The following is a 12002-nucleotide window of genomic DNA, read 5'->3' as shown; positions in this document are numbered from 1 at the left end:
AACCTTTAATTTTCATTTACTCTTTAAATTGCTCAATAAGATTGTTTTCAAAACATTTACCTTACTTTGACAACTTTCAGTATCAAAGACCGTTTCCTACAGTAATGAGAGAAACTGTGTGTGGGGGTGTGTGTGTTATTTATTTTTTAATCCAAGTATAGCTGACTTACAATATTATATTAGTTTCAGGAATACAGCATAGTGATTCGTTATTTTTATAGTTTATACTCCATTAAAAGTTATTACGAGATAATGGCTATAATTCCCTGTGCTGTACAATATATCCTTGTTGCCTTATCTATTTTATACATAGTAGTTTCTATCTCTTAATCCTATACCCCTAATTTCCCCCTCTCCCCACTGGTAACCACTAGTTTGTTTTCTATATCTGTGTCTGTTTCTGTTTTGCTGTATACATTCATTTGTTTTATTTTTTAGGTTCCATTTAAATATTTTAGAAAAGGTCACAGACCAGAATTTTACTCAAGGAAATAATTGTTATAGCAAGAATACTGTTGGTGCCAATGGGCCATTCCAAACAGCATGAATGTTAATACACTGAATTCCAGCCACATTCGCCCCTAATGAGTTGCCCATTTTCTACTGATATTTCGATTTTAATTGTTTTGATGCTTTATAGGATAATACTCTGGATATATTTTATATAGTGCACATTACCTCCAGTAGATGTTTTAATATTTTTAATAATACCATTATCTTGATTTGCAGTAAATTGACTTCTCTCAATGAAGAGTATACCAAAAATAAAACCGAATATGAGGACGCCCAGGATGCCATTGTTAAAGAAATTGTGAATATTTCTTCAGGTAAATTTAATAGAACCAATACATTAAATGTCGAAGGTTTGTGGCAACCTACCTTGTCAAATGATGGTTAGCATTTTTTAGCAATAAAGTATTTTTTAATTTAAGGTATATACATTTTTTGTTATTGCCCGCTTATAGACTACAGTATAGTGTAAACGTAACTTTTATGTGCACTGTGAAACCAGAACATTTGTGTGTTGCTTTATTGTGATATTCCCTTTATTGCCGTGGTCTGGAACTGAACCTGCAATATCTCCAAGGTATACCTGTAGTAGTCTTGAAAAAAATGTTTAACCTGAATAGTAACAAGAAGAAAAAAATTGGATAAATTTAGATTGTGGGACATACTTTTTAAGGCCTGCACTCTTTAAAAATGTCAGTGTCGTGGAAACAAAGAAGGAATGGGCAGGTTCTGTTCCAGATTAAAGGATACTTAAAGTGACAGAAAAGTCAAAGGCAGAGGATGATCCTTGATTGGATCCAATACTAGGGGTTGGAACTGGGGACTAGCTATAAAGGACACTATTGGGACAAATTGGCAAAGTTTAATATGAGATAATATGATATTGGTGTCACATTTCTTGGGTGTGTATAGTGATTAAGTAGGAAGATGTCCTTGTTCTCAGGTTATGTGTGCTGGATTATTTAGGGGTAATAAGTCATTTAAAAAGTATAAGCATGTATAATTCTGTAAATTGTTTTACTATTATGAATTTTTATAGTAAGTCAGAAACATAAAACTTTTAAAGGGTTTTAGTATAATTTATATATTTGTGTTGAGATGAATGAGATTTGTAAAGGTTACATTTTTGCTTGGTGGTATCAGATTGCTGTAGCATGGTAATCTTCTAGTTGAATTATGTTCCTAGCCTAGAGTGCATTTGTAAGGACCCTAAAAAACACTACGTATATTCAAACTGGGAGTCTTCCCCCAAAATAATATTAACTAATATTCATTAAATACCTAGTAGGTTAAAACTGCTAGATTTTAACATTTAAATGGAAGGTTTTGTATTTGGAGTCACCTTGAATTTAAATGAAACCTCTTCTTGGTCTGATATACACATCATAAACTATCTTTATTAAAAATGTAACAGATCATTTTTGTAATTTATCTTGCTCTTAAACCAGAAAAGGTGACACTGTGAAGAGCCAGGTGTTGTGAGATACCAAATATAGACTCTCGATTAAGAGGCTTTTGGTTTTCTTTTATTATAAACCTGTTCTTGTTGGTATGTTAGAAATTTTATGAGTTAAAGTAATTATGTAAGTACTCCACTAATATTTAAGTAATTCTCACAGGTTCCTATTGCTATATGGTAGGGTAGTATGATGAACTCTCCCCCTCCCCCCCCTTTTTTATTTTATTTTTTTATTTATTTATTTTTAAAAATTTTTATTTTTATTTTTATTTTTTTAATTATGACTGTGTTGGGTCTTCGTTTCTGCGCGAGGACTTTCTCTAGTTGCGGCAAGCGGGGACCACTCTTCATTGCGGTGCGCAGGCCTCTAACTATCGCGGCCTCTCTTGTTGCGGAGCACAGGCTCCAGACGCGCAGGCTCAGCAATTGTGGCTCACGGGCCCAGCCACCCCGTGGCATGTGGGATCTTCCCAGACCAGGGCTCGAACCCGTGTCCCCTGCATTGGCAGGCAGACCCTCAACCACTGCGCCACCAGGGAAGCCCCCTTTTTTTAATATGTTAGGTAAAACAGGAATAAATTTAAAAGTGGTGAAACAGTAAGAATTATTTGTTTTTGGCCATTCATAAGTTAATTTTTATTTTCAAAAAATATTATATCACTTTTGTGGGGAACAAGGGAATCAGAGATGAGTCAGATTTCCTGCCATTTGATTAAACTCATAATGTTGTATTTTTCTAAAATTAAAGTGTTCTCTTGATTGTCTTTTGAAGCTTTTGACACATTGATGTCCATGTGATAGTTCCGTGTGACCCATGTGTCTGTTACACCAGCCCCTCCAACCTATTAAAATTTTAGAATCTATTCTGAAAATTTTGACCATTTTTATTGCCTAATCATGCTTTGCCTAGCATGTGTCAGGGACTGTTTAATGTATGTAATAGCTTTTAGTTTTACTGCTCTAGTGGAGTGTTGAAAGTGTTTTAAGAGACAATTATGGAACTAAATTTATGCTAAAATTTAACTGCATGGGAAAAAAAAACCTCAAGTAACAATCTTGACAGTCACATTATATCTTATTACCTTGTGTTTGCAGGTATCTTAGGATAATTGTGAAATGCCATTCCTGGTTTCAGACTCTTAAAATTTAGAAATGTGCCTCACATATCACTGCACCCTGCTTTTCTTACCTTATCAGTATATCATGAAAGCTTTTCCACAGAAGCTTTTTCTTGTTAGTTTTTTTTTTAACCTCTACCTCATTTCCTTATATAAGCAGCTATGCACTCTTCTTTTTTTTTTTTTTTTTTTTTGAGAACAGGCCATTTATTTTGTAGAACATTTCTCAGTTTGAGTTTGTCTGATGTTTCCTCATGATTGTTTTCAGGTGATACAGTTTTGTCTGGAATACGCAGACGTTACCGTTGTCTGTGGATTCATATTAAGGGGCACATGATGTCTTTTGCCGTATCATTGGTGATGTTAACTTTTGCTGCGTGCGGGTTTCTCTAGTTGCCGTGAGCTGTGGGCTACTCTCCGTTGCAGTGTGCAGCCTTCTCGTTGCGGTGGCTTCTCTTGTTGCGGAGCACGGGCTCTAGGCACGCCGCCTTCAGTAGTTGTGGCGCATGGGCTTAGTTGCTCCGTGGCATGTGGGATCTTCCCGGACCAGGGATTGAACAGTGTCCCCTGCATTGGCAGGCAGCTTCTTAACCACTGCACCACCAGGGAAGTCCAAGCAGCTATGCGCTTTTATATGTTAATGGATTTTGGTAAGGGAGGGCATCATACTCTATTTTTGAAATCTGTTCATAGTAAGGGAAAATGTGACAACACATTTTAACCTCATGTTAAGTTTTAGGTGTTCCTTTCATGTTTAGTTATGGCAAACCTCTGTTTTTAAAAACTATATAAATTAGGAAATGGTTTTTGAATTCCCAAATGGAGGAGGGTTGAATTTATTCTTACAGCTGCTTATATGTGTTTTTTCTTATCCAGTATTCCTGTGTACCTTTTCTGTTTTTATATAGGCTATGTAGAACCGATGCAGACACTCAATGATGTGTTAGCTCAGCTAGATGCTGTTGTAAGCTTTGCTCATGTGTCCAATGGAGCACCTGTTCCATATGTACGACCGGTCATTTTGGAGAAAGGACAAGGGAGAATTATACTGAAAGCATCCAGACATGCTTGTGTTGAAGTTCAAGATGAAGTTGCATTTATTCCTAATGATGTTCACTTTGAAAAAGATAAACAGATGTTCCACATCATTACTGGTAAAAAACCTAGTTTATGGGCTTTTTGCGGGTAATGTTTCCCATTTAATATGTTGGAGTGGAAATATATTTCAAGTTGATGAAGAAAATCCTAGTCCTTGATGTTAGAAAAAGAATGTTGTTCATTCTAGTTAGCAGTATATTAATAATGAATGAATGAATGAATGAATATATGTGAACAGAATGAAACTTCTCTTCCAGGGGTTCAGTTCATTTAAAAATGAACGTCTCTTCATCCTCCAAGCTTACTTTTGGGCCAGACCTTTCAATAGTGAGGTCATTGAAAGTCAAGCAGAATTAGGTGCTGGAATGACCTCAGCTTAGGGTAGCAGTTCTTTAAAAGACATGATACTGTATTCATGTGAAACTCGAAAAAAGTAGACTTGTGTATAGACTAAGGTAGCTTGTCTCAAACTAAAGGGGTTTGAGAGATCTTAACGAGATTCTAGAAAATAAAAGTGTTAGGGTACAGGGGTGATAGGAGTCTTCGGGCAAATGTGTTTGGGAAACAGTCAATGATTGTATTTTATTTCCCCAAATGGATTTTCAAGTTGTTCATATAATCTAACACCATTAATTGGTAAATTGCACATTTTCCAAAAGTAAGGTCATGTCTTTGGGTTTTATTGTGGAATTTACTTGATTTGAAGGATTTGATCATACTGATTCATTCTCTGATAGATGCATTTATTAATGAATTATAGTGTTTAGTTAATTAATCAGTTAGGTACTGCTTTTCTGAATATCATAAAATTATCCTGCAGGCAGCTTTGTGAGTTGTGGGGAAGTGGTATGTTCTTTCTAGACCATAGTCAAATTATAGGTAGGATATATTTTTCATGGGTCCTCTTGAAGAAGGGCACAGCATAGGTTTGTCTGAAGAGAAAATAGCATTGTTTCAGGGACTAGTATAAGGCAGGACTTTTGTTCATGCCTTTGGGCAGCCTGTGGTCTGCTTCTTGTATGTCATATCACATGACCTAGGTAATTAGTCACCAATGTGCAATTTAGGAGTAATATTCAATTTATTAGTAGCACAAATAAGTTAATAATCTTGCTTGTTGATATAATGTTTTGTAGGTCCCAACATGGGAGGTAAATCAACATATATTCGCCAGACTGGGGTGGTAGTTCTCATGGCCCAGATTGGGTGTTTTGTGCCATGTGAGTCAGCAGAAGTGTCCATGGTGGACTGCATCTTGGCCCGGGTAGGGGCTGGTGACAGTCAGTTGAAAGGAGTCTCCACATTCATGGCTGAAATGTTAGAAACTGCTTCTATTCTCAGGTGAGTTCATTTCCCAGTCTCCTGAAAATGGAAATGGATGTCTCTGTCCTTTGAAAAGTAAATTTGCAGGTTCATCTATAAAACATCTGTGATCTTTTATCTAGTTTAATAGTTTTCCTGTGAGCTTTATGCACTTTATATTATCTTAAAAGGGTGACTGGCGATAGTTGTGGAAAGCTTCTTTGATCTTTTTTTTTTTTTTTTTTTTTTTATGTGGGATCTTCCCGGACCAGGGCTCGAACCCATGTCCCCTGCATTAGCAGGTGGATTCTTAACTACTGCGCCACCAGGGAAGCCCGCTTCTTTGATTTTTAATGTTGTCTTCTTAAGGTTTCTGGTAGTTGTTCACCTTATGAATCTCCCCACTGCCATGCTTTTTGCTTATGCTGTTCACACTACCCGGAATGGTCCTTCCCTGCTGTTTACCTAAGTCCTTTCTAATCTTTACAGGCCCGTAATGACAGAAATTCTACTTCTCTGATGACTTTCCTTGTCACACGTGCCTAAGGTCATGGGTGTTTCTTCGAACTCTTTGACATGCCTGTAATTTATTAGTTTTTAATTTTAGAGTTTATGAAATCTCTTGTCTTTATTTCATTTTTAGGAGCTTCTTTGAAGACAGGGAGGCTATGCCTTCTGTTTCTTGGAGTCTTCTAAAGTACTTTGCATATAGTAGATCCTTAATAAATTATGCTTTGATTATTGTTCGTGGGGAATTATAAAAGCAATACAGATGTTCAGTAATTAGTCAATAAGTTAATATGCATAACTTAAAAAATTAAAGAAATAAGCAAAAGGTGTCAGTGGCATTTCATGGAGAAAGAAGGAAATGACCAATAAGCACATGAAGAACTGTCAAATTCTCTAATTAAAAAAAAAAGTTCCCCTCCTTTCATTTGGTTAAAGAGAAACTAAAATGCTAATATCTGGTGTTGGTAGGGCTGCGGCAGGCACACAGATTCACCGTGACCACCAGCCGTGTATGTGAGTGTTCGTGTCACCACACTCTTGTCCCATCTTCTTGTGGTGTTATTTTTTTTAATCTTGACTGATTTGATTGTTAAGAAATGAATGATAGCTGCTTTATTTGGAAATTCTTAGATTACAGCTAATGAGATTGGTAATTTAAAAAATATTTATTCACCATTTGTTTCCTCTTATGTCAGTTGTTTGTTCATGTCCATGCCCATTTTCTTACTGAAGTTTTAGTGCTTTTCATTGACCTCATTGAATTTTTGTATAAAGATAATTAATCTGTTACATTTGTGGCACATCTTTCCCATTGTATTGCCTTAATTTGTTGTTTGCATAACCACATGCTATATCATGGGAAATTTTCATGTAATTATGTGTTTCAGGTCTGCAACCAAAGATTCTTTAATAATCATAGATGAATTGGGAAGAGGAACCTCTACCTATGACGGATTTGGGTTAGCGTGGGCTATATCAGAGTACATTGCAACAAGGATCCGTGCTTTTTGCATGTTTGCAACCCATTTTCATGAACTTACTGCCTTGGCCAATCAGATACCAACTGTTAATAATCTACATGTCACAGCACTAACTACTGAAGAGACCTTAACGATGCTTTATCAGGTGAAGAAAGGTGAGTGCATACCACTGGTGTACTGCAAATTCGGTGTTCCTATCCTTGGAATCATTAGTAAGTGCCTTATTCTGCATTAGGATGAGTTATTGATGTTTTTACGGAACACATTTACCTCTTAATTTACAGTCTGGGGACAGGGACGTGGTACGTTATCTCTGTTTCTATGTCTCATAGTAGAACCACTCATTTTAAAACAGTCACAGAAAGAATGATCTGCACTTTTGAACATCCTCACAGGGGTTTTGTCCTACCTCCCATGGCAGCATGTTTTCTTGTCAAATTAGCTACTTGATGGTAACAATAAGCTTTGCAGTTCTGAGGCTCTAGCTGTTACTGTTTAATAAACTGTCATAATTATCTGATTATATTTTTAAGAATGTGTTATATAACAGGTTCATTTAAAGCTGGGGTTTCCAGAAATCTTGAAATTGTTAGTAGTTATCAGGTAAGGAATGACTTATTTGTTGGCATTCCATCCTTTGAGAAAAGTTTGTCATTAGTGGACCTGGCAGCTAATCAGATGACTGCGTTGATGAGATTAACATACTGTAAAGTTTTTATTGCTTTAACATTTCACCAATCATCAGAATAGCTTTTTCAGATGGCTCTCTGATTTTCCATGAATGCATTTTTCTGCATCAGTTGGTTGCACATAAATGAGATTATTTTTGATTCTTCGTTGCTTATGCTTCTTAGGAATCCTTCTGAGTTACTGTTTGCATTGTTGTTGTTGATAGAGAATATAGATACTCTTGGTTGGACATGGCATTTAGCATGAAGTTGAGGTTTTGCTTTTTAAAAGGTGTTTTGTGTGATAAAGAAATGGGTTCAAAGTATTAAAAAAGACCAGGTGAAGTTTGGAGAAGATATGAACAGGTTCCTCCTTCACTGCGGATGTTTATCAAACACTTGCTTCTATTTTATTTTTGTTTCTCTAAGCTGTGCAAAATATCCAGCTCCAGAATGCATGGGGTACATAACTAGGCTAAAGGGAAATTTACGGTTGAGGCAGAAATGGGAGCTCCATGATAACACTGTGAGCATCAGTGGTATTTAACATTTGGAAGGAATGTCTTAAGTCAGTTTATTTTCTGCAAATGTGGGTGAAGTTAACATACCTAGTCTAAAAATTTACTAGACTAGATTTGGGTCAAAAATTTCATTGTCATTTGAAATACGTTTTGAATTAAATACTCCTCCTAATTAGTGATACTTTACATGTATCTTTTTGTTTTTTCACAGTACTTTAGTTCCTCCCTTATGAAATGAGAAAACCTCAGAGATATTGTGTTGATTAATTTTTCTTCAGATTCAGATATTTGTCTAGGCTTTTGAGGACTGTCTGTCAAGCCTTTTCTCTGCTATTTTTATTTTTCCTACTACATTTGTCGAGGATAAAATACAGTACTGTGTGCCAAGTCATAATCACTTTTCATTGGAGGCTTAATTAAAATTTCTTTAAGTTACTGTGAAACATTTGGCTAATGTATTTGAAATAATACAAAATTACGTTTCCTAATGACAAAGTGAGAAAGTAAGTTCCATTTGCATAAATTGCTGTCTCTTCCTACCCTGCCCCTCACACTCAAATTTCTTACAGGTGTCTGTGATCAGAGTTTTGGGATTCACGTTGCCGAGCTTGCTAATTTCCCCAGGCATGTAATAGAGTGTGCTAAACAAAAAGCCCTGGAACTAGAGGAGTTTCAGAATATTGGGAAACCACAGGAATATGATGAAATGGAACCAGCAGCAAAGAGGTGCTATCTGGAAAGAGAGGTTTGTCAAATTATTTTTGTAGTTATTTTTTTCCTATATGATTCTAATGTTTACTTATTGATCATTCATTATTGGTTTCCACTTAACATTTCTTTGCACAGTAAAGAATCCATCTGTATCATTTTGGTTTCACCACTGCACACATCTGCACAATTGAAAGATAGCACTTCAAGTACCAGATTTCAAAAGCAGGAGGATAAGAATATTAGTGTAGGTTAAAATACATAATTCAAAGGAGTTATAGAGGTCTATGCACATCTTTGACTACTTATAAACAAATAGATCGAGTTCAGTTAAATTACATATTTACTCAGTGCTTACCTAAGACGATGAAGAAATGAACACAGTTCCTGCCCTCCAGTTGTTTAGAAACTAGTTGGGGAGGTAGTAATAGTGAGCATGTCATAGAGAATTATGACAAATGTTTACTCAGGAAAGCTCTCTGTGGGCAGGATGTTTCAGTTCTTGTGGGAGCAGTGGATCTTAAGTTAGGCCTTCTGAGTGGTGGGTGAAATTTAGACGTTCACACAGAAAGGTATAAGCATATGCCCAGTGGATTTTTTAAAAATTAAAGGATTATTAGTTTTCTGTAATAACGAAAATAAAAGAATCTTAATTTACATCTAGGTCCTGGCAGCATTTACTGTGATTATGCATTGTGACAACTTCTTGTCACATTGTTAGCTTTCACCCGGTGAATTTTTTGTTGTTCTTACTTGAAGGATAGATGATGTTACCATAATAGATGATGTGTATGGTTTGGGGGCTTAAAAGATAAGGTTTTATCTGTTGTACCTATACAAGCAGGAGATATGTATTATAACTTGTTAATAGTTTTAAGTAAGGAAGGTTGCCATCCTGGATATGAAACGGTCTTGGTATCAGCTCCACAGCTATCCGTGATCCAGGATTAGGTAGTCTCCTTTATGTAAATGATTCCCAATTAGAATAGAAGTCATATACTTTTGATAATATTAATTACAATGAATTTTTTAAAAATTTTAAGCTAAGGGAGACATATAACACAGAATTATCCATGTTATCAATCTAGATTTTATTTTTTGGGAAAAAGAGGCACTTGTTATTTAATAGAGATGTGTTTCTTCTCTATCTTATCATTTGGATTATCTACCTTTCACCTCTAAGGTACATATTACTAACTGGCTCCCTGGTAAAAAGCAGACTTTTTAGTTCAGCTTCACATGCAGTAATAAACATTATGTCCTTTGCCAGGCACTGTTCTTAGCACTTTACACTCTTTAACTCTTTAATTCTCATAACAGCCCTGTGTGGTTGGTAATATTATTGTCCCCATTTTACGGATGAGGAATGTGTGTTAAGGAATTAGCCCACGGGTCACATAGCAAGTAATAACCACGTTCTTTAGAATGGCAATAACTAGGCAGTAAAATAAACAAAGAAGAAACATCCCATGTGTGTATGAGTATTAAATTTTCAGTGACTGTTTATACCTTATAGTATTTGTAAACCTTGAGTTCTTTTCCCCCCAGAAGGTTAAGTTTATATATCAGTTATAAAAGCTGAGGGATTTGGGAACTACTAAAATATTCAGTTTCTTTTGGCATTAGCAGCTGAAAATATATTTATAAATACCCTTTAAACGACTTGCTATGAAGAAATAGAGTCAACTAAGGGCTTTGCTGTAAATTCTAGATGGTGCACACTTAAAATTTAAAGAATGTTGTTTAAATATTGGGTGGAGTGTTTAGATTGAAATTATAATGGGACAATTCATTACTATTTAATGTGACTTTTAGAAAAGTCATTTTAAAGACTAATGGAACGTTCACATGTTTTTCAGCAAGGTGAAAAAATTATTGAAGAGTTTTTATCCAAGGTGAAGCAAGTGCCCTTTACTGAAATGTCAGAAGAAAACATCGTAATGAAGTTAAAACAGCTGAAAGCTGAGGTGATAGCAAAGAATAATCGTTTTGTAAATGAAATAATTTCAAGAATAAAGGTAACTACATGAGTAAATTCCACTAATGGAATGAAGATAGTATTGATAAGCTATTGTCTGTAATGCTTTTGTACTATTTTATATTAACCCTTTTTCCATAGTGTTAGCAATTGATGTCCATAGGATATGAAGTTAATAAAATATTTAGTATACTTGGCTCTACCTGAGTATATTTTCAAAGATCTTTATTTTGAAAAATGAGAGCTGTAACTGAGGAATACTTCAATGGACATGGGCAATAGTAGGCAATATGTTGAATTTTATAAATAAAATCATGTAGTTTTTAGAATTTGATATGTGTTGTATTTCTTTGTGATAAGACTTTTACACATATTCCAGAATGGTATGGAAGAAACAAGTAGCCCAGAGACTTTGTAAAAAAGTAAGGGATCTTAAAGCTAGAAGGAACCATGGAACCCATTTCCAGTGATTCCCCACAGTATCCATCTGTTGGCACGAGCCAGGTTGGCTGCATATGCATTAGCCAAGGAACCTATTATAAATCCAGGGTCCTAGTGTGATCCTCCAGCCCATCTGCCATTCTCCCACCCCCAGTTTGTGATGAGATTTAGAAATCTGGATTTTAACAAAATCTTTCAGATTGAGAACGCTGATTTTAGTCTACTTTTATTTTACAGGGAGATGGAGAGGTTAAGAGTGTAGTGGCTGGTCCTGCTGAACATGGGAGGAAAAGGATAGCCTTTTTAATAAATGGTGATGGGATGATAGGGTATTGATATAGGAACAAAATGAGATTGGATCCCTATTCCATAGCATATAGAAAAATCAACTCCAGTGAATTTTTTACCTAAATGTACAAAGCAACACTACCAAGTTTTTAGTGTTTGTAGTTCTGTAGAAAATAAAATAGGGAAATATTTTTATGACTATAAAAATATAGGAAATATGAAGTTGGCTTTGGGAAAGATAGTTCTTAAGTCACAAACACCATCCATAAAGTTTGACACACTTAGCAATATTGAAATTAGGAACTTATTTTCATAAAAAGGCATCACAAAGTTCTAAGAGTACAGTTGACCCTTAACAGCGAGCGGTCTGGGGCACTGACCCCCTGTGCAGTCGAAAATCCACATATAACTTTACAGTCCC

General features: G+C 35.6%; 1 protein-coding gene across 2 annotated transcripts in view; it reads left to right on the top strand.

Moving 5' to 3' along the window:
• MSH2 (mutS homolog 2) overlaps positions 1-11186 on the top strand; it is a 74148-nt gene extending 62962 nt beyond the window's left edge. For both annotated transcript variants that reach the window (XM_007190051.2, XM_007190049.2), the window contains 6 exons: positions 730-827; positions 3996-4241; positions 5322-5526; positions 6885-7132; positions 8736-8911; positions 10734-11186. In XM_007190051.2, coding sequence (XP_007190113.1) covers positions 730-827; positions 3996-4241; positions 5322-5526; positions 6885-7132; positions 8736-8911; positions 10734-10904 — 1144 coding nt within the window. In that variant the 3' untranslated portion in view covers positions 10905-11186. The remainder of the gene's footprint in view (positions 1-729; positions 828-3995; positions 4242-5321; positions 5527-6884; positions 7133-8735; positions 8912-10733) is intronic.
• The last annotated feature ends 816 nt before the right edge of the window (positions 11187-12002 follow it).

The sequence above is a fragment of the Balaenoptera acutorostrata genome, chromosome 12 (assembly GCF_949987535.1).
Source record: "Balaenoptera acutorostrata chromosome 12, mBalAcu1.1, whole genome shotgun sequence".
In the NCBI taxonomy this organism is placed as follows: Eukaryota; Metazoa; Chordata; class Mammalia; order Artiodactyla; family Balaenopteridae; genus Balaenoptera; species Balaenoptera acutorostrata.
Note: the sequence above shows the minus strand (reverse complement) of the source record. Positions and strands in the feature narration are given on the sequence as shown.